Source organism: Mustela lutreola, chromosome 1 (assembly GCF_030435805.1).
Source record: "Mustela lutreola isolate mMusLut2 chromosome 1, mMusLut2.pri, whole genome shotgun sequence".
Taxonomy (NCBI): Eukaryota; Metazoa; Chordata; class Mammalia; order Carnivora; family Mustelidae; genus Mustela; species Mustela lutreola.
In genome coordinates, this window is record NC_081290.1 from 230,964,531 (window position 1) to 230,985,005 (window position 20,475).

General features: G+C 43.2%; 1 protein-coding gene across 7 annotated transcripts in view; it reads left to right on the forward strand.

Moving 5' to 3' along the window:
• The window catches only part of P4HA3 (prolyl 4-hydroxylase subunit alpha 3), a 39,498-nt gene extending 19,023 nt beyond the window's left edge, over positions 1-20,475 (forward strand). For 3 of the 7 annotated variants that reach the window (XM_059132837.1, XM_059132845.1, XM_059132873.1), the window contains 9 exons: positions 974-1,025; positions 3,145-3,308; positions 3,551-3,727; positions 8,318-8,382; positions 9,918-10,077; positions 13,924-13,986; positions 17,468-17,536; positions 18,954-19,050; positions 19,858-20,061. In XM_059132837.1, the coding sequence (XP_058988820.1) occupies positions 974-1,025; positions 3,145-3,308; positions 3,551-3,727; positions 8,318-8,382; positions 9,918-10,077; positions 13,924-13,986; positions 17,468-17,536; positions 18,954-19,050; positions 19,858-19,928 (918 nt within the window). In that variant the 3' untranslated portion in view covers positions 19,929-20,061. Of the gene's footprint in view, positions 1-973; positions 1,026-3,144; positions 3,309-3,550; positions 3,728-8,317; positions 8,383-9,917; positions 10,089-13,923; positions 13,987-17,467; positions 17,537-18,953; positions 19,051-19,857 lie in introns of those variants that run through there. The other 4 variants (XM_059132879.1, XR_009344508.1, XM_059132854.1 and 1 more) reach the window with 4 other exon arrangements.

A 20,475-nucleotide genomic window follows, 5' to 3' on the forward strand; every position in this document is an offset into this window, starting at 1 on the left:
TGCTTGGAGCCCCTGGGTTTCAACAGAGCATTTCTTTTTCCTGTCTCTTATGTTTCATAGTGTGCTTATTGTTGCTTTTATCACTAAACATGAATGTTTTTAAAGGCTTTGTTTATTTGAGAGAGCAAGCACAAGCAGGGGGAGCAGCAGAGGGAGAGGGAGAAGCAGGCTCCCCGCTGAGCAGGGAGCCTGATGCAGGGCTTGATCCCAGAATCCTGGGATCATGACCCGAGCCAAGGCAGACATCTGACCAACTAAGCCACACAGGCACCCTGAAACATGAATTTTTAGCATGCAACAATGAAATGACCAGAAGGATATATGATTCTATCAGTTCATCATCATTCCTTGGCGCCCAGGGCAGGATGGCAGCCCACCTACACTGGGTTCTTTTCCCCAGTTTGTCTGGAAAGCCCCTGTGTACTTCTGAACATGTGTAGCTCAAGGTCAAATGGCAGTGGCAAGGAGAGGTCATTACTATGCAGTGGGAATGTTTCAGGTTTAGTTCTTCCTTTGGCTCCCTCCTGCTACCTTTGTAGACTATAGGAAGGACTGAGCCTGGAGAACAAATTATATTTTTACTAGGGTTTTTATAGTTTCATGTTAAATTAATAATGAAATATACCAAAATAACACCACCTTCCAGTTATGTGGTTTTGCATGCTTTAAGATTTGAGGCACTTTAAGAAAGTTTATTTTCATTTATGTTTCTACCTTTCCTGGTAAGGGTGGGAATGAGTCATTTGTAAAATGACGACACTGAGGAGACCTGAGTTGCATTAGGGGTGAAAATCCTGAATTAGAACCGAGAACCTCTACATTCCTAGTCTGCTGCTCATTTCAATGAGTCTTATTGTCTACTGGTGGTAAGAGTATTTTACAGTTTTTTTTTTTTTAATCCATTTAATGATTTGGTCAAAGAAGATATCCTCAGTGTGGCTAATGCCTCCTTTCCTTTCTTTTTGTTTTATAGGCTGGCAATGTTTCCTGTGCCCTCAGCCTTTCCCGAGAGTTTCTTCTCTACAGTACGTAATGATAGACGATCAATGAGCCACGGCTCTGATTCACTGGGAAATCCCTTCTGCTCCTGGCCCTTAATCCCTGCAAGGAAAAGACAGCTATGTGTTTTTATTTCTCTAATATTATAATCCAAGCCACATTTCTAATTTTGGATTGAATCTTACTTAGCTACTGATCAGTATATCAGGGGGAAATTTTTTGGTTTGTGGGAAAATGCTAAGGAGGTAACAGTCTGTCCCTTTCCTCTTCCACTTGCAGCTGGGTGTACGTTAGTGCTGCTCCAGTGGGGAACAAGGCCAGGACTGGACGCACACGAAGTCAGTGAGAGCTGTGTGTGCAAGGGGACTGATTCCGCAGGATTATTTTGGCTGTTTTTTGGCTGTTTCCACAGAGATATCAGTTCTTCCCTTTAAACCAGAGCTCGCTTGGCCATCAAGCACCCTGCTCTGTTAGTGCAGGGTTCAGCTTTGACCCTTCTCACACATCACATCACCAGAGTAGAACAGGGGCAAGAATTCCCAGCCTAGTTCTCTGCTTGGGTATTTTTAGGTAAAATTTTGGTGGAAGCTGGTTTCCCAGGCTTTCCTTTAATAAGATAGTGAGATACTAAAGTAAGTAAATAGTCACTGTGATATTTTAATATTTATAAAGTGTTTCACATAGGACTTCACAGTTGTATGTATTTATTGCTTTTTAATGAATCCATTTAGTAACATTATTCCATTCTGGAAACTGGGCAAACAGTAGGATGTGGAAGTAGCCATATGGTCTGGAGACATGTGGGCAATTACTTCAGGCAAAATGATAACCCAGTCCTTCTTTCTTTTTTTTTTTTTTAAGATTTTATTTATTTATTTGATAGAGATCGCAGGTGGGCAGCAAGACAGGCAGAGACAGAGGAGGAAGCAGCTCACCACTGAGCAGAGAGCCAGACACAGGGCTCAATCCCAGGACCCTGGGATCATGACCTGAGCCGAAGGCAAAGGCTCTAAGCCACTGAGCCACCCAGGCGCCCCAACCCAGCCCTTCTTTATTTCTTTATGTTTGGCTATTAAAATTTCTGCCTGTCCCAGAGAACCCAAACCATGTGCAGTTATAGGTGGAATAGGACAAAGCAAATTAAAATTACCAGTTCCATTTCTGGCCTTGTAGTATTTTCACTGGGGTTTGGGGGTCATTACTTCTATTCTCCTTAACTTCATTTTGCCTCTTGTTACAAAAAGGTTGGTAACTTTTTCCAGGGGTGTGGTGGTGGTGGTTAGAGGCACACTGAACTCCTCAGAGAACAATGCTTTGGGATCATTAGAACAATCCAGTATGTCCTTCTGAGAGGCACTAAAACTCAGGCACAGAGGCTAGCAGGCCATGGGTAGCTGCCAGCCCATGGACCTCTTATAGTCACAGTGGGCACCAACAGGTGGGCACAGATAAGATACAAGACCCCAGGGGGAACCCAGGCTAGAACCAAAGCCTAGAACCCCTCCGTCTCACACTGCACTGCTCTATATGTAGGCCAGTTGGGAATTTTGAAGGATCTCATAGACTGGGAAATGGATTAGCTTTCACTGCTGTAGGGAAGAATAGGTTGGGTCTCTCTGCTTTAGGCTCTGGCTCTCTGGACTTCTCTTTCATGGCAGTTACGGGTTTCTTTGTGAGTAGTTATTTAATGTAGCTTTTCTCCATTAGGCTCCAAACTCTGGGAGGTTAGCCTCTAACACAGTACCCAGTACCTTGTAGATTTTTACTGAAAATTTATTGAATGGGTAAATGAATAAAGGAAGGAAGGAAGGAATGAGTTAAGCTTCTTCCTAATACATAAAACTTACCATCACACTATCCTAGAGCTTCCATCCTTATGATCCCTTGATCTAACAGTGTTAAGTACCACTTTCTTCCCCAAAGTCCTTTGCACCCTCAGATCTACGGGACCTAACTCAATCTTTCTTAATACAGGTAATCTTCTGGGATTGAGGGCCTTATATCCTCCTGTGCATGGACACGGGAGCTTTTCAGGGTGGCCAGTGGCTGGTTGCATGTGACTGGGAAGCTATAGGAAACCTTGGCAGCACTCTCTGAAACCATTGTTTGTTAATCTGTATTATTCCCTGCTCTGATTTCTTCCAGGCCCAGATAATAAGAGGATGGCCAGGAATGTGTTGAAATATGAAAAACTTTTGGCAGAGAGCCCCAACCAGGTGGTAGCTGAGGCTGTCATCCAGAGGCCCAATGTTCCCCACCTGCAGACCAGAGACACCTACGAGGGGTTATGTCAGACCCTGGGATCCCAGGTAGGATTCCTCAGTGAAAGAGAAAGGGGGAATAGCTTACCCAGAGAAAGAGAAGGTAGCATTGGAATGATGTGAGGGGAAAAGGCTGATGGATTAGAAATGTGTAAAGCTCATTTGGACAGCATCAGAGGGACCACATTCTCAATCTCCCACATACCAGTTTTCTTATGCCATAGTTCCCTACATTGGCTTCTTCTCCTAAACCCTTCATCTCTTATACTGACTCTAGTTTTTCCTTCCAGCCTATTCACTACCAGATCCCTAGCCTTTACTGCTCCTATGAGACAAATTCAAGCCCCTACCTGCTGCTCCAGCCCATCCGGAAGGAAGTCATCCACTTGGAGCCCTACGTTGTTCTCTACCATGACTTCGTCAGTGACATGGAGGCTCAGAAGATTAGAGGGCTTGCAGAACCGTGGGTGAGTATCCCCAAAGCCTGCCTAGAACTTCGCTTTGTGTCATCACATGCCTGGAGTTCAGGAATGTGAAAACAGTCAGCCTAAACAACTATACACTTTACCAGTCCAGGAATTCAAAATGCCAGCCATTCCATAAAACAAATCAATGGTGAAAAAAAAATCACAGAAGTCATTGCTTTTGGAGGGAGGGGATTGGCTGGGGAAGGGGACAAAGGCATTTTCTGGGATGTTGAAAATGTGCTCTCAATATCTTGTTAGAGATGTGGAGTACATAGCTGTGTACATTTGTGAAAATTCAGCAAATGGTACACTTGAGATCTGTGCATATCATTATATGTAAATATAACCTAAAAAAGATCAAAAGGACCCCTCCTCCCCAAGTCAATCATTCCACATAATGGGTAGAAAAAAAAATTTTTTTTTTAATGGGGGAAGTGGTGGACAAGGAGTGATATCCTAGTGCAAATTTACAGAATTTCAGAGAGGAAAGATTATCTAGTTTAGCTAGATTATTTTGTTAAGAGGAAACTGAGGCCCAGAGAGGGAAAGGGACCTGATGAAGGTCAGGCAGGTAGCTGGAGCCAAACCTGGAACTTAGTACATTGATGGCTGCTCTGTTATTCTGCCTTCTCGTATCGCCTTAGGCTAAGTTATGGTCAGTAACAAATAGCCCCCACATCTCAGACACAACAACAACAAAGTTTTGCTGCTTACTTACACTATGTGTCTGTCTTGGGCTGGCTGCAGTTGGGGGGGGGGCAGGCAGAACGGTCTTCACTTGGAGACCCAGCCTGACAGAGCCGCCTGTATTTGGGACATCTCCAGTCTGACAAGAGACAAAGAGAGAGATGGCAAACTACCAGCTGTCTCCTAAAGCTTCTGCCTCTGCCCTATCTCATTGGTTGAGACAAAGCTTGGGACCACCACTGCAGTCAACAGGGAGAGTGTGTCTAATGCTCCTACAGGAAAGGCTCCTCGAGCTGCGGTGCCAACCTTGATGCCAAGGGGAAGAGGACATTTAATCCTTGCCCAGGAAGGATGGCAGATATTTAGAAAAATATCACACCGACCTCATCAGTATAAGCATGCTGCCTCTTTAGATGGCTGTTTCAGAATTCCTTATGTCATCATGCCCTTGAGGGTGCCCTGTTTATCCAAGTGGTCGTTTGGTCACTTGTCAACAGAACTGAGCCTGCTGTGTGCCAGACACTGTACCAAGTGCGGGACATTCGCAGAGATATACTACTGGCCCTTTTCCTGTAGGAGCTCACAGCATAATGGGGGAAAACAGATATTTACAGTCCGCGGTGCTAGGCGCCCTAGCAGAGATGTATGCAGGGAGCCATGCGTGCTATGGCGGCAACAAAAAGTGAGCCTTCCTGTGAGGGAAAGGCAGATGGGTAAAGAGCAGATGGGAAGGAGGGAAAAACAGAGAAGGCTTCCCGGTGGATGTGAAATTCATCAGAGTAACAGGGTGGCAAAGGGTATGGGAGGAAGACGAAACAATACATGCAAAGACCCCACATGCGGTGTGTTCAGAGAACAGGGTGCAGGTTGCTGGCGCAAGCGTGCAAGGGCTGGGGCGGGAGGTGATTGGAGATGAGGATAAATGGGGAGACACAGTCAGGAAGTGTCATAAATACTGTGCTGGGGAGCTTGGATTTTATCCCGGAGGCAGCAGGGAGCTCTTGGGCAGTTAAAACAGGAGATTGGCATGATCAGGCCTGTTGATTTTAAGGAAGATTCTGACAGCAGACATGGATTGGAGGGACAAGAGTAGCAATAGTCATCTCATCCAGGAGCCCCTCCAGTGAGGTCTGGAATCCTTGTGCAATTTTTGAGAGCATTAAGTTCCACTGGTCAATTGGAACAAAATATCTTCAACAGCTTTGGCATCTCAGTGAGCCAGTGGTAGTATTTGGCCAGCAGCTACTTTTTTCCTTAGAACAACTCTGTTGTCTTGGTAGCAGGACAGGCAGCCCACCCCGCAGTCCATCGGGGCCAGGTCGTCTATTTGGCAGGCAAAGACTTTGTCACTCTCCCTCTGCCCAGAAGCTGATGTGGAGACGTTGATCTCTGTCTGGTCTTGGGCTTTGCCGGGAATAAGCCTCGGCTCCAAGGGTGGGGTTGCCGCATGGAAACTAAATTCAACCCAAGCCACTGAAGCCTCCTCTCCTGAGGCTTGAATTTATTCCATCTGCTTCCCATCCCAAACACTGCTCTCTTGTCACTTCTCCCTCTATCCACATCCCACCCATTCTTAAAGACTCAAGGGCAGCCTCATGCCTGTCTTTGCCCACTAGCCCTGTCACTCTCCACTTTCGTGGGTTCTTTCAGTAGGAACATGTTTTTTCAGAGCGCTTCTTGGGGCCACATATGATAACCTCTCTCTTTTTTGAACTCAAAGCTTTTGTCACAAGTTGTCTGGTATTTAATTTTTTTATTTATTCTACCATTTTTGTGTTGTCTTGTATCACTAGCTATTTCAAGAGTTAGCATCCTGTCTCCTCAACTAGATTATAATCTAGGAGGGATCATAGGCCGTCCTTGAAATGCCTCACCCTGTATTACGCCCATTGCAGCCAGAGTACTGTTTAAAAGGTTGCATCTGACAACATCAAGCCCTTGCTTTAAATCCTTGAATGTTATAAAGCTTCTTGACCTGCTGCTGTTGGCCCCTCCACACTTGTGCACTTGATGCCCCAGACACATTGAACAACTTGGATCTCAATGAACGGGGCATACTTCCCTCAACCTCTGTGCACACTCTTCTCTCTGCCTAAATAACTCTCCCCTTGGCCTCTTTTCACCTGTTTGATTCCATTTGTCTTTAGGGTATCCTGGGAAACCTTCCTGTCCCTCATAAGGGACGAGATGTTCCTTCTTAATATTCTCTTAGTGGCCTGGACTTGTCCATTATGGCTCCATTACATGACTTATGTCTGCTCCATATGTTGTGTTTCCAGTGCCCAGCATGGTACTCAGCACAGAGAACAACCAGTAGATATTTGTCCCTGGAAGTGAATGACTTGCTGGTGTACAATAAATAAGGGTTAAAGGAGTTAAGTCTTTATTTTTTTATTTTGATTATTTGAACTTATTTTTTTTTAATTTTTTATTTTTTATATACATATATTTTTATCCCCAGGGGTACAGGTCTGTGAATTGCCAGGTTTACACACTTCACAGCACTCACCAAAGCACATACCCTCCCCAATGTCCATAACCCCACCCCCCTTCTCCCAACCCCCCTCCCCCCAGCAACCCTCAGTTTGTTTTGTGAGATTAAGAGTCACTTATGGTTTGTCTCCCTCCCAATCCCATCTTGTTTCATTTTAAAGGAGTTAAGTCTTAATGGGGACAAGGATGGAATGGAGATTCCCTAAGATTTTTCTTTAAACCACTGATGTTACCCTAGCAGAAGGTAAGGTAGCAATTCCTCTAAGAACCTCTCCTCTCTCCTCTGCGAGGGGTTCAGGGGAGGATGCTGAGTGAAGGACTAGACAGAGGCATTATCAGTCGCCTAATGATTCCCTGCATCCTGATAGTATAGGAGGATAGGCTGAAAGGAACTCCCGAGAAGGTGGTGTTCACATGCTGCATTTTATAGCTGGGGAAACAGGTTCAAGGAAACAAAGAGACTTTTCCAAATTTGTCTACCTGGTTTAGCAGCAGGAATAGTAACATGGATAGATGCTTCCAAGAAGGGAAAGGGTGTGTGTCTTGTGCAGTTCGTTGCCTCGTGCTCTGCTCTGACAGCATGTGAAGCTCCAGGGCTGGGTCATTAAGCACAGGACTCTGGTTCAATCATTCATTCATTTGCTCCATTCACCAATATTGAGCTCCTACCCCCTGCTAGGCTTCTAGGGACATAGCACTGACAAAAGACTTGCTCTCTTGGAGCTGACATTTTGATGACAGATGCAGAAGCAGACACATCCTTATGTAAATCTTTCTCTTTCTGTATCTGGTACAGCACCTTTGCAGTTAGGAGCCACTGCATTTAAAAAGAATTTAAAATTCATATCTAGACATTCAGAATAAAATTGAAACATTTAGCGATATTGGTTACATTGAACCTGTTCGGGATTTTTTCCCCCACATAATCAGGGAGGTTGCAGCAAAACAGATTTTGATTCTTTGTAAGGAAGGGTTTTGTCGGAATTGTTCAGGGGAGTGGGCTACACCTGAGGGTGGAGAGTTTTTCCTCATTGGAGGTGTTCAGTTAACATGACAAACACTAAGTGCTTACTCTAGGCCAGGCCCTGTGCCACTAGGATACAAAGATGAGTGAGAAGCAGTCCCTGTTCTGACAGAACTCAGTCTCAGATGCAGAAGGGATTCAAATACCACTTTATTTTAGTTCAGCAAGCAAGGTTATTTTCAAGTCAGATTTTTTGGTCACTTACTAGCTTTTGTTTTTGAGATCAATAGCTATCACTAAATTAGTAGCATGTGCAAAACATTTTAAATTAGGGAGGAACTGGCAATTGTTAGATTTACTTTGAAGAGAGGGGCATGTCTGTGGAAATAATGGAGCCCTTCCCTTCACATCATAACTTATACTTTCTCTTATGGCCTCTGTTTCAGCTACAGAGATCTGTGGTGGCGTCAGGGGAAAAGCAGTTGCCAGTGGAGTACCGCATCAGCAAAAGGTAAGAGGGCTCCTTCCTTGACAGGGACTCTGGTCATACTTGCTGCCTGCCCTTGGGCCTGTGGCACAGCTGACTGAAGGTCAGCAACAGCCATTCAGAGATGCTGCTAGAGAACCCATAGTTCATGTTTATGTCTGCACATTCTCGTTGAGAGGAAGAAATTTCCACTCCCTTCACCCAAGGCTATTTCACAGGTTGTTATAGGGTCTGCGGACTTAATAAGGAGGCCCTTAGGGAAAGACTTGACAAAGCTTCTATGCTGGCATCCAGAATTAGGTGTGTAGATGTACTCCTCACCAGGATTGCTTTTCCAGAGAATTCAGTTCTATTCCTATTTGGAATTTGACTTTATAAGGTTCCATTCCCGCCTCCTGACTCATATTCAAAGCATGACTTGCCAACATTCAGGCAAGAAGGGAGGCTGGAATCTCTGGACCTGATGGTTTCTAGAGGCAGATTCAGCTGTGAGAGCCCAGCTTTATTCTCTCCGCTCAGCTCCTGCTCCCACCCCCCTACAGTCCTTGATTTGTATTGTAAAGACAGGACTTATGATCAGTAAGAGGATGAGTCCCCATCAGAGCCATGGGAGACAGTGACAACAGCATCCTTGGGGAGAGGCCAGACCTGAGGATGAGTGGATAGTTTTGTTTTCTGGGAGGTGAAGTGAATAATGAAAGCTTTGATTCAGAATCATTTGGCTTAACCTTAAACTTCTTTGGTCTGGTACATTTAGTGACCTTGTATACTAGGAGATATAGGAAGGTCCAGAGAAAATCTGACCTTCTGCTTAGATTCGTTCTTTTTCTTTTCTTTTCTTTCTTTTTTATTTTTTAAAGATTATTTATTTATTTATTTGACAGACAGATCACAATTAAGCAGAGAGACAGGCAGAGAGAGAGGAGGGGAAGCAGGCTCTTCACTCAGCAGAGAGCCTGATGTGGGGCTCGATCCCAGGACCCTGGGATCATGACCTGAGCCGAAGGCAGAGGCTTTAACCCACTGAGCCACCCATGCGCCCCTAGATTCATTGCTTTTAACGGAGTAGGTGGTATTATTTTCTTTACTTTTCAGGTGAAGAACCCTAGACCCCCACTGCCTCCTCTTTTTTCCCTGTCATCGTATCCCTTTGAATTTTGGTTCTGTCTTCACAACTTCACTGGAACTGGTCTTCAGAGGTCATCAGTGAACTTGTCACCAAATCACTTTCCTGCCCATGAACCTTCACTTACTATCTACCACCCACAAAGACCAGTTTTATGACCACGGCATCCTCAGCTTTTTACATTATGTCCTGAACGTACTTTTCCAGCCTTGTCTCCTTTTACTTCTTTCATAGACAAAATGCTCCCACACTTGTACAGACTGAATATTGTTATACCTCCATGTCTGTGCTTATGCTCTTTCTTCAGCCTGCCTGCCTTCCTTTCTTCCTTCCTTCCATCCTTCTTTCCGGCAGTTGATACAACTCATTCATTCACAGACATAGTCCTTTCTGGCATCAAATCATTGATGCTACAACCCATGGTGTGTTTTAGTGCCTGGCTGAAGGACACCGTTGACCCCCTGCTGGTGAACCTTGACCATCGCATTGGTGCCCTCACGGGACTTGATGTCCAGCCTCCCTATGCAGAGTATCTCCAGGTGGTGAATTATGGAATTGGTGGTCACTATGAACCTCACTTTGACCATGCTACGGTAACTATGGGGTCAGTGATCAATCTCCTGTGGTCGGGAGCCAGGGTATTATTTATATCTCTAAGGCAGAGCCCTCATAATGCTCTCAGGGAATAGCAAGTGAAATCTTAGAACAAAGGCTCTTGTTCCAGGAAGGTCTGAAAACCTTGGTTTCAAGTTGATTGCTGCTGACTCATTTCCTTTTGGGTCACCAGCCCCCCTTTCTAAAATTTGCTAGTGCGAAGAACAATGTGGCCTGTCATGGAGTCTTCTGTCTCACTTCACCCAGGGACTTCCCAGTGAAGCTTGTCCTTCTTCCAGTCACTTTCTTTTTCTCATCATCTCAACTGCTCATCATTGCTGATGTGTGCTTAGCAAATAATTTTTGAGGATTTAAAGATCTCCCCAAAATTGATCTGTAGATTCAACCCAAACTTTATCAAAATTACTGGAGTCTTATTTTTATAGAAATTAATAAGCTGATCCTAAAATGTATATGGAAATGCAGAGGACCCAGGACAGCCAAAATTTTGAAAAACAACAAAGTTGGAGGACACACACTACTTGATTTCAAAATGTAATATAGATCTACAGTAATCAGGGCCATGTGGTATTGCTATAAGGATAGATACATAGGTCCAGAAATAAAACACAAAGTCCAGAAATAAACTCACACATTTATGGTTGATTGATTTTTGACAAAGGTGCCGAGGAAATTCAGTGAGGAAAAGATAACCTTTTCAACAAATGGTGCTGGGACAATTGGATACCTACTTGCAAAATAACAATAACAACCTTAGACCTTTACCTCATACCATATGCAAAAGTTAACAAAGCATGATCCACAAAAGAAAAACAAAAAGTGCTAACTTGGACCTCATCAAAATTAAAATTCTTTTCTTTTCTTTTTAAAAAGATTTTATTTATTTGGGGCGCCTGGGTGCCTCAGTCGTTAAGCATCTGCCTTCGACCTAGGTCATGGTCCCAAGGTCCTGGGATTGAGCCCTATATTGGACTCCCTGCTCGGTGGGAAGCCTGCTTCTCCCTCTCCTACTCCCCCTGCTTGTGTTCCCTCTCTCACTATCTCTTTCTCTGTGTCAAATAAATAAATAAAATCTTTTTTTAAAAAAGATTTTATTTATTTTTCAGAGAGCGAGCGAGCGAGCGAGCGCACACAAGCATGGGGAGCAGCAGGCAGAGGGAGAAGCTAAACAAGGAGTCTGATGCAGGACTTGATCCCAGAACCCTGGGATCATGACCTGAGAAGAAGGCAGCCATTAACCAACTGAGTCACCCAGGTGTCCCTAAAATTAGTTGCCTTTCAAAAACACCATTAAGAAATGAAAAAAGAAGCCACTAACTAGAAGAAAACATTTACAAATCCTGTATCTGATAAGGGACTTGTATCCAAAATATATAAAGAACTTATAATTTAATAATAAGACAATTCAGGGATGCCTGGGTGGCTCAGCAGGTTAAGTGTCTGCCTTTGGCTCAGGTTATGATCTCAGGGTCCTGGGATGGAGCTCTGCTTTGTCAAGCTCCATGCTCAGCAGGTGAGCTCCATGCTCATTAGGGAAATAGAAATTAAAACCACAATGAGATAGAAACCACATTTATATTACAGTGGCTAAAATAAAGATCATATCAAGTGTTGGTGGAGATGTGGAGGAACTTGAACTTTCATACATTGCTGATACATCGTACATCATACATCATACATTGCTGATGGGAATCTGAGATGGTACAGGTACTCTGAAAAATAGTTTGACAGGTTTTTTTTTTTTTAAGATTTTATTTATTTGAGAGATAGAGACCATGAGCAGGATGGAGGGCCAGAAGGAGAGGGAGAAGCAGACTCCCTGCTGAGCAGGGAGCCTGACAAAACAGGGCTCCATCTCAGGACCTGGGATCATGATCTGAGCTGAAGGTAGATGTGTAAGCAACTGAGCCACCCAGGTGCCCCAGTTTGGCAGTTTCTTAAAAAGTTAACATACACCTACATATAATGCAGTCATTCCACTCCTAAGTATTTTACCCAAGGGAAAAGGAAATAGGGGCACCTGGGTGGCTCAGTGGGTTAAGCCTCTGCCCTTGGCTCAGGTCATGATCTCAGGGTCCTGGGATCGAGCTCTCTGCATTGGGCTCTCTGCTCAGTGGGTAGCCTGCTTCCCTCTCACTCTCTGCCTGCCTTTCTGTCTACTTGTGATCTTTGTCTGTCAAATAAGTAAATAAACTCTTTATAAAAAAAAAAAAGAGAGAGAAAGAAAAGGAAATATATGTCCACACAAACACTTGTACAAGAATGTTTATAACAGATTTATTGGTAATAGTTAAGAATTATAAACAATCCAAGTGCTCATCAACAGATGGATAAACAAATTTTTCTATATCTACAGAATGGAATACTACTTAGCAATAAAAAGGAATAAACTACTGTTGATACATCCAATGATACAGATGAACCATAAAAACTTTATGCTAAGGGAAAGAAGCCAAACAAAAAAAGACTACATATTTTATGATTCTGTTTATATGAAATTTCTAGAAAAGGCAAGACACAGAAAGGACATCAGTGATTGCGTGGGGTTGAGGGTAGGATGAAGACTGACTACAAACTGACATGGGGGAACTTTTTAAGCTGAGGCAAGTGTTCTAAAATTGGATTGTGGGAAGGCTGCACAACTATTGAAATTTACTAGGGCGCCTGGGTGGCTCAGTGGGTTAAGCCGCTGCCTTCGGCTCAGGTCATGATCTCAGGGTCCTGGGATCGAGTCCCGCATCGGGCTCTCTGCTCGGCAGGGAGCCTGTTTCCTCCTCCTCTCTCTCTCTGCCTGCCTCTCTACCTACTTGTGATCTCTCTCTGTCAAATAAATAAATAAAATCTTTAAAAAAAAAAAAAAGAAATTTACTAAAGCTCGCTAAAAAATACTCTTACAGTGGGTGAATTTTATATGTAAATTATATCTCAGTTAAACTGTTCTATGACAGAAGAGTGTGTCTCTAGCAAATAATTGGGAACTCTAGTATTACAACTTAATGTTCCTATAGAATAATTATCTGTAATACTGTATCTACTAATTCCTTTATTTCACTGAACATGAAGTTAACCTTATATAGTATTTCACAACTGACAAACAATTCTTTTTTTTCCTAAAGATTTTATTTATTTCACAGAGAGAGAGTGAGAGATCACAAGTAGGCAGGCAGAGAGGGGGAAGCGGATTCCCCGGCAAGCCGAGAGCCTGATGTGGGGCTCCATCCCAGGACCCTGATATCATGACCTGAGCCGAAGGCAGAGGCTTAACCCTGTGAGCCACCCAGGCGGCCCTGACAAACCATTCTGTTTGATTGGTATAGTTGACCCTTGAACAACATGAGCCAACCCCTTGCACAGTCAAGAATTTAATATATAACTTTTGACTCCCCAAAATTTAACTACTCATAGCCTACTGTTGACTAAAAGCCTTATCAATAACATAAACATGTATTGATTAACATATTTTGTGTATGTTTAGTATATGGTAATCTTACAATAAGGTAAGCTAGATAAAAGAAAATGTTACTAAGAAAATCACAAGGAGAACACATTTACAGTACTCATTGGAAAAAAACCTGCATACAAATGGACCTGCACAGTTTAAACCCATCTTAATCAAGGAGCAACTGTATACAATTCACTTAAATGAGTATCTAATAAATTAGTAAAAGAATAAAAGGTAAGTGAACACCTGCCAGCAAGGGTATGGCTCAAGGCTATCTCCCATCTGTGACCTCCCCATTTTTCTCCCTGTATTATGTTGGAATCCTGACTGTCACTGTGGTGCCATCTGCATAAAATAATGATATGTTCTACTTTTGTCTCAGTCGCCAACCAGCCCCCTGTACAGAATGAAGTCTGGGAACCGAGTTGCAACATTTATGATCTATGTGAGTCTTGCTTTGGATGATTAGAGTTTCTTATTTAATGACTATACTGCTTTTATTTTACGGTTTTCAAAGCAATAGCAGACACTGATTTTACCTGATACACCACAAAAATCTCTGAGATTTGTGACTTTCATACAGCATTTTTATTAGGCCCTATAGGAGATAAATAGAAGTCAGATATCCTGCTCTCTAAGAGCTTACAGTGCATAGACTTAAATATGAACTTGTCATAGGCAGTGATTAGGATGGGAAGTAGAGTTACACTGAGGCCTGGAGTTCTTAGGGCCTGACCAACACAGGAAGGGGATGTGAGTCTCTCTCTCTTTGAGGTCACACAAAGCAGAGAGCTAAGATTGCAGGAGGGAAAACAGGGATGTCTACGGAGAAATTCAGTAAGTGTTGCTGTTTTAGTGTAGTTAAAATTCTCTTTCCTATTTCCCCATAAAATTTGCATTATACCCCCCTTAACAAATAAACTGGCTTCCTCTCCTAATTTCTGACCTGATCCTAGGAATTGAACCTAGTTGCTGTTATCTCACCTACTCACTTCCTTGCAGATCACATAGGTTTACTTCATTCTTTATGGGCCAGTCATAATTTCAGTCATCTGTCACTTAAATTATAAGAGGTGTATGTGTGACTGTTAACTGAAGGGATAAACATGTTAATAGACGGGCTCTACGTAACACCAGAAGTCCTGCTTTCAGGCTTATTAGAATAGCATACCCCTAATCTCTTTTCTCAGTATGGGAATAGCATTCCTTCCTTCCTCAGTGCTGTGTTGTCTCCACAGTGCAGCCAAGAAAGGACAACCAGAGGCCATGCTTTATGGTCTATAATGCTGGTGATTCCATTGTAGTTCTTCCTGTGACTTGGTTTTATACTTCCTGCCGAACCAGAAGGCTGCCACTTCCAGTGGTATCTGGCCTCAGGTGGTCATTCTGGATGTTCTGATCAGGCATAGAGGGACGTCAGCTCTCCAGGTAGGGGGCATGTCCTATATCAGCAGCTGGTTGCATCTCTGTCTGATGACTCAAGACAGCATGGGAAGAAGTCACAGGCAGTGAAGAATATTGGTATCAAGCAAAGAAAAGGACATGTAGGGGCCAGTATCTTTCTTTTCTTTACCTCCCTAATATCTCCTACCACTGGTTCCCTGGTTACCAAGGCCCAGTTACTATGGTAAGGGTAGCATGGACAAGAGCCCTGCAATTTTAAATGGCAAAATGCAAGTGTGTGTATGTGGACGGAGGTGAGTATACACACGTGTGTGTGTGTGTGTGTGTACATTTGAGGATAAGCATTTGTGATAGTGGAATGGAATATACTTAGGGTTAGTTGGCCTAATTCTGGTTCTGCCACTTAATATGCGGCTCCAGCACAAAACACTTCAATTTCTTTGAGCTTGTTTTCTTGTCCTGCACCTCCTCATTGGGTTGTTATGAGAATCTGATGAGATAATTTAAAGGGACATCACCCTGTAAAGTTTTATCCACTAGGTTTTGATCATTGCATCCCACCAGCAGGTATAGGACTCCTTAAAGGGCCATTGGCATCGAGAGGCCTAGGAAGTTCTAGTTTATCCCAGTTCTTTCATCTTCAGATTGAGGTAAAGACCGTTACAAACATTTCTAATGGCAAACATTAAGGTTTTTGGAGAATCTAAGAGTAATACTGTAGGGAGAAAATAATCTATAAGATGGGCAGAGGACTGAGCTGAAATCAAGTTAGTAATTTTTTGTTCAAATTGGAGATAAGATCAGCGCCAGTACAAAAGAGTGAAAGGTTTACTTCTACTCCACTGATCTCACAATCCTGCCCAGGGGCTTCATAGCACACAGGTCCGATTCTCTTTTTAATTTGTTTCATAAGTCATTCCTTCCTACCACACTGCAAAACCACAGGTAAAGGAATGCAGGAAAGTGCAGGCTCCCCCTGTGGATCTTGCTTACACCCATAGTTGCTGACAACAGTGGTTAGAATGGAATCGTCCCTGTTAGTTACCTGAACACAAGGAGCAAACTGTTGCTGTCATCAACCTTCCCAAGGGACTACAGGGGAAGCCATGAAATGCAAAAAATCACCACTGCTACTTCCAGGTTCTGAATCACCATGTCAGTTCCGCTTCCTCTACCAAGTGCCAACCTCCTAACTCCTACCACGTGAATGTGGTGGGATCCACAAACGTTCTGATAGACAGGGTGAGATAAGACTGGCTCTGTCATGCTGCACTGCTGGTGAAAAAATAACTTAGCATTATGTATCAAAAGTATTTAATGTATGCATACACTCTTGACTCAGTAATACTGATCGTCCAGACTCTTTCTTATGAGAACAGTGTAAAATGAAGGAAAAAAAAAAGATTTTACTCACTAAGAGTTACTAATAATAGCAAGCATTTGGAAATAACCTGAATGTTCAAGGGTACAGCATAAAGATTGTGAGCAGGGAGTCTAGTTAGCATTGGCTCGGTTCAAATCGGGCTCAGTCACAGAAGAGTGATGTGACGTTTTGTTAAGTACTTAATCTCTCCTAAGACTCAGTTTCCTCTCTGTAAAATGTGAACTGTAACAGTGACGATTCTAACTTAAAGGACTGTTGTGATGAATAAGTAAGATAATATACCTCTAAGGACTTAGTAGAATGTCTAGCATATAGGCAGTGCTGAATAAATGCCCTTTATTAGTATATAAATTACAACAATGCCTTTTTTCTCGATATGATGAACAATATTTGTATTTTCCCATATTTTTTTAAATATATTTCTTTGAAAATCAGAAAAAAACCCTTCATATTAAGAGAACATATCTAAAATTCTAGAATGTACCAGTGGTGAAACTCCTTAGCTGAGGTTACCTAGAGTGGAATGACTGGTCTGGGAAACATGCCAAAGCTACAATCCGTGGTTCCTACAAGGCCAACTTTGAAAACTAATTGTAATATAAACAGTGCTCTGTAAGCCACAGACATGATCCATTAGTGGGCTGTGAAATTAATTTAGTGGATGTGGCCTGCATTTAAGAAATTTGAACTAGAATAGAATAAAATAATATGGAAAATAATGAAGGGTATCTTGTGTAGTAAGAATGTCTTATGAAACTTGTACTTGGGGGGTGTGTGTGTCTTGGGTTGTGATATAAACTGGATTTCTTTCTGAGGGTCTCAAATTGACCTACTCAATTTGACCTACTGTAGGTCTCAATTGACCTACTGTAGCCCTCAATAAGGATATTAGCTAGAAGGATAAAGAAAGGAATAGTTCCTAAAGGCTGTCCTCTTGTGGCCCTATAGGCAAACATTGATGCCATGGAGTAGGCTCCCTTAATTCCTAAATTGGAGTGATCATCTTTCAACAAGTATTTCTCCTGGAACTAGATAGGGGAACACAGGTAGGATTCAATGCAGAAATGAGATCAGATGTCAAATTAGGCAGGGTTGGATAGTCAGGGGCTATTTCAATGCTGGATCTTTGGCATTGTAGCTGAGCTCCGTGGAAGCTGGAGGAGCCACTGCCTTCATCTATGCCAACTTTAGCGTGCCTGTGGTCAAGGTGAGTGGGGGTCTGGTCCCTGCATATGGTGGTTGTAAGAGTGCAGAACTAACACCTGAGCTCCCGTGCTGTTTGTGCTTGCAAGCTTCTTCCTGGGAGGAAGAATACAAGGATATTTTCCACCTGATTCTCAAAATCAAAGATAATTCCTCAGTTTAGATGACCACACTTTACTTGTGCTTCTATTTTTAAAATTTTATCACTATTTATATTACAAGGAGATGATTACATGTCTGCCTTCTCTATTACGATAGAACTCCTCAAAGGTAAGAACTCTCTTTTAGTGACCCTTGGATCCTCTAGAACAACTGGTCCCCTCAGGCATTCATTCAGTAAACACTGAGGTCTGAAAACACTGAGGGAGAGGAAGACTCATGGTTCTTGTCCTCCAGGGGCTCACAGAGAAGTTAACAGGCAGTAACAACATTCTTTCCTTGCAGAAAGAGCTGTGAGGTCATGTGAGGCACAGAGGAGGGCTGTGTGATAAAGAGGTTTCATTTTCCCCCAGTTTGAGACCCATCAAGCTCTCTCAAAGCCTTTATACCTAATTCAGGAATGAAATGAAGATATAGAAATGAAACTGTGCCTATGAAGCACTTAGCACAGGGCCGGGCACATCATAAACATTGCCTAAGTAAATGCAGGGATCTAGGAATTCTCAGGGAATTTAAACTTGGGAATGCAGAAGCTGTCAGTGCCTCCTGGAAGGCTCTTCCTTACCTTGGGCTTTGACTGCTTCTAATGGCCAAGGTTAAACTAAGTCTGTAGTAGTTGTGGGGGTGGCGGCGGGGGAAGCCGTGCATAGGGGGGAAAAAGGACATACAGGATTTGTCAAAACACCTGGGTTTGAGTTTTGACTTTGCGCCTTCTTAGCTGCATTACTTAAAGCCCTGAAGCCTCAACTTCCTTGCTGGTAAAGTTGGGAGTATGATAAAGCCTGCTTCCTGGGGGTGTTATTAGTAAGTGCCTGAGGATGCTTAAGCATGTGAATTAAGTTCTTATTTGTATAAGGAATAGTTTATTCCACTTTGCGATTTTTGCTGAGGGCCTCTCCTCTGGGATCCAATGACATCATGTGTTCACCTCTCTCCTGCCACTTGCCACACTGTCCTGTCCTGCTCTGTTTTTATGTCTATCTTCCTAGAAGACTGTGGGCCCCTGAGAACAGAAGTGGATATGATTTGTCTTTGTATCCTTAGGGCCTAGAGGAGAGTAGGCCCTCAATAAATGATGTATTCATGGGAGAATGGCAACTTATGCCATTTTGTGCCATGTTATGCATGCTTTGTCCCCAATCTGCATGGATAGCTTTCTCATTTAATGAAATGCATGCATTTGTCTTTAGTCATAGTCATGTACTTCTGAAGGATTAAAATTCTGGGCTGACCCTCTCTGGGGTGGGCTCTTTTGTTTTCAGAATGCAGCACTGTTTTGGTGGAATCTGCATAGGAGTGGTGAAGGGGATGGTGACACACTTCATGCTGGTTGTCCTGTCCTGGTGGGAGATAAGTGGGGTAAGGCCTGCCTTTCTGGGCATGAGAATGGGGGAGGGGTTCAGAGTAAAGTCAAATAGGAGATGGATGGAAAATAGTATAGCCCTGTCATTCCAGAAACTTCATTACGTGCTACTTAATATTGAGATGATCAAATTTGGCTTAGTTGCCCCCCACAGAATGGGAAGCTCTAACAGAGCAGGTGTCAATGAAAGTTTATTGACCTGATCAGATAGGCCTTGATTTCTGAGCACAGCTGAGGAGGAAAATGGACCTGCGCTCCAGTCCTCTAACCCAGGGAGAGAACTATCAAGCCACTATGTGTCCCATTTAGTGCCTCCCCTTGAGGAGATGGTCAAACAAAGAGGAGAAATAAATAACCAGCAGATGTATTTATGTCATATATGTGTCCAAAAGCACTTAGTTAAGACAGAAAAAGAAGCTGATCACAGACTCTCATGCTGAGATGAATATTGCCAACAGAAGCCACTGCTTTTTTCTCATTGCACCAGGGGGAGGGTAGACTTTTAGAAGCTACATATGTAGTATGAAGAGTGAGAGACCTTAGTACCCAAGTTTTGAAAATTAGTCTGTAGGAGACAGGACCTGTCAGAGACTTTTTCTAGGGGACAATATCCCCTTTGCTATTTCTCTGTGCTAGAAGCACCATCTTGTAAACTGTTGTAGGGCTGGGACTAGCGTGAGGCAAGTGAGTTGCCCAGGGTGTCAAATGTAAGTGACCCTTTCCCCTGACCCTGTGAGTGAGCATTGCTGCTTGTTGTCTGCTCTGTTGAGCCTGTTCTCTTCTTCTTCCCCATTCTCTCCCAGTGGCCAACAAGTGGATACATGAGTATGGACAGGAATTCCGCAGACCTTGCAGCTCAAGCCCTAAAGACTAAAATGTTGGCAGAGAGAAGCTGGTGGAGTCCTGTGACTTTCCAGAAAAGCCAGAAGCCAAAGGCATGCCTAGGAGAGGAGAAAGGAGAGCTACCTTCTGGAAGAGGACCTTGTCAGCATTGCTTGTTTCTTACAAAAGGAGGTGGTCTGTACCAGGGAATATCTGAGAATTCTTCTCAAACCATCAGTCAGAGTAGATGGGCAATACAAAGAAGGGGTTGAGGCCAGAGGGAGAAGTTTTGGGGACTCAGACACTCTATGATGGAAACGGAATATAGCAACGGTCCCTGGGGTTTGATCAATGGAGTTTTTGCCACTTTGAGCCTTGACTACAGCAGCCCTACAGAAGTGGCAATGAGGACACCTGCAGGAGGGGGCTAACCTAACTCCCATGGCTTTCTGCCCTCCCCACTGACTTCTCTTGAAGACTGAGCTGGGACTGACTTTCTCTGTAGGTGTACCTCATAGGATTTTTTTTCAAGCAGAATGAAACTTTCTTTTTTTATATGATGATTTTTAATTACAGCCATTAAAAACATTTATAAATCA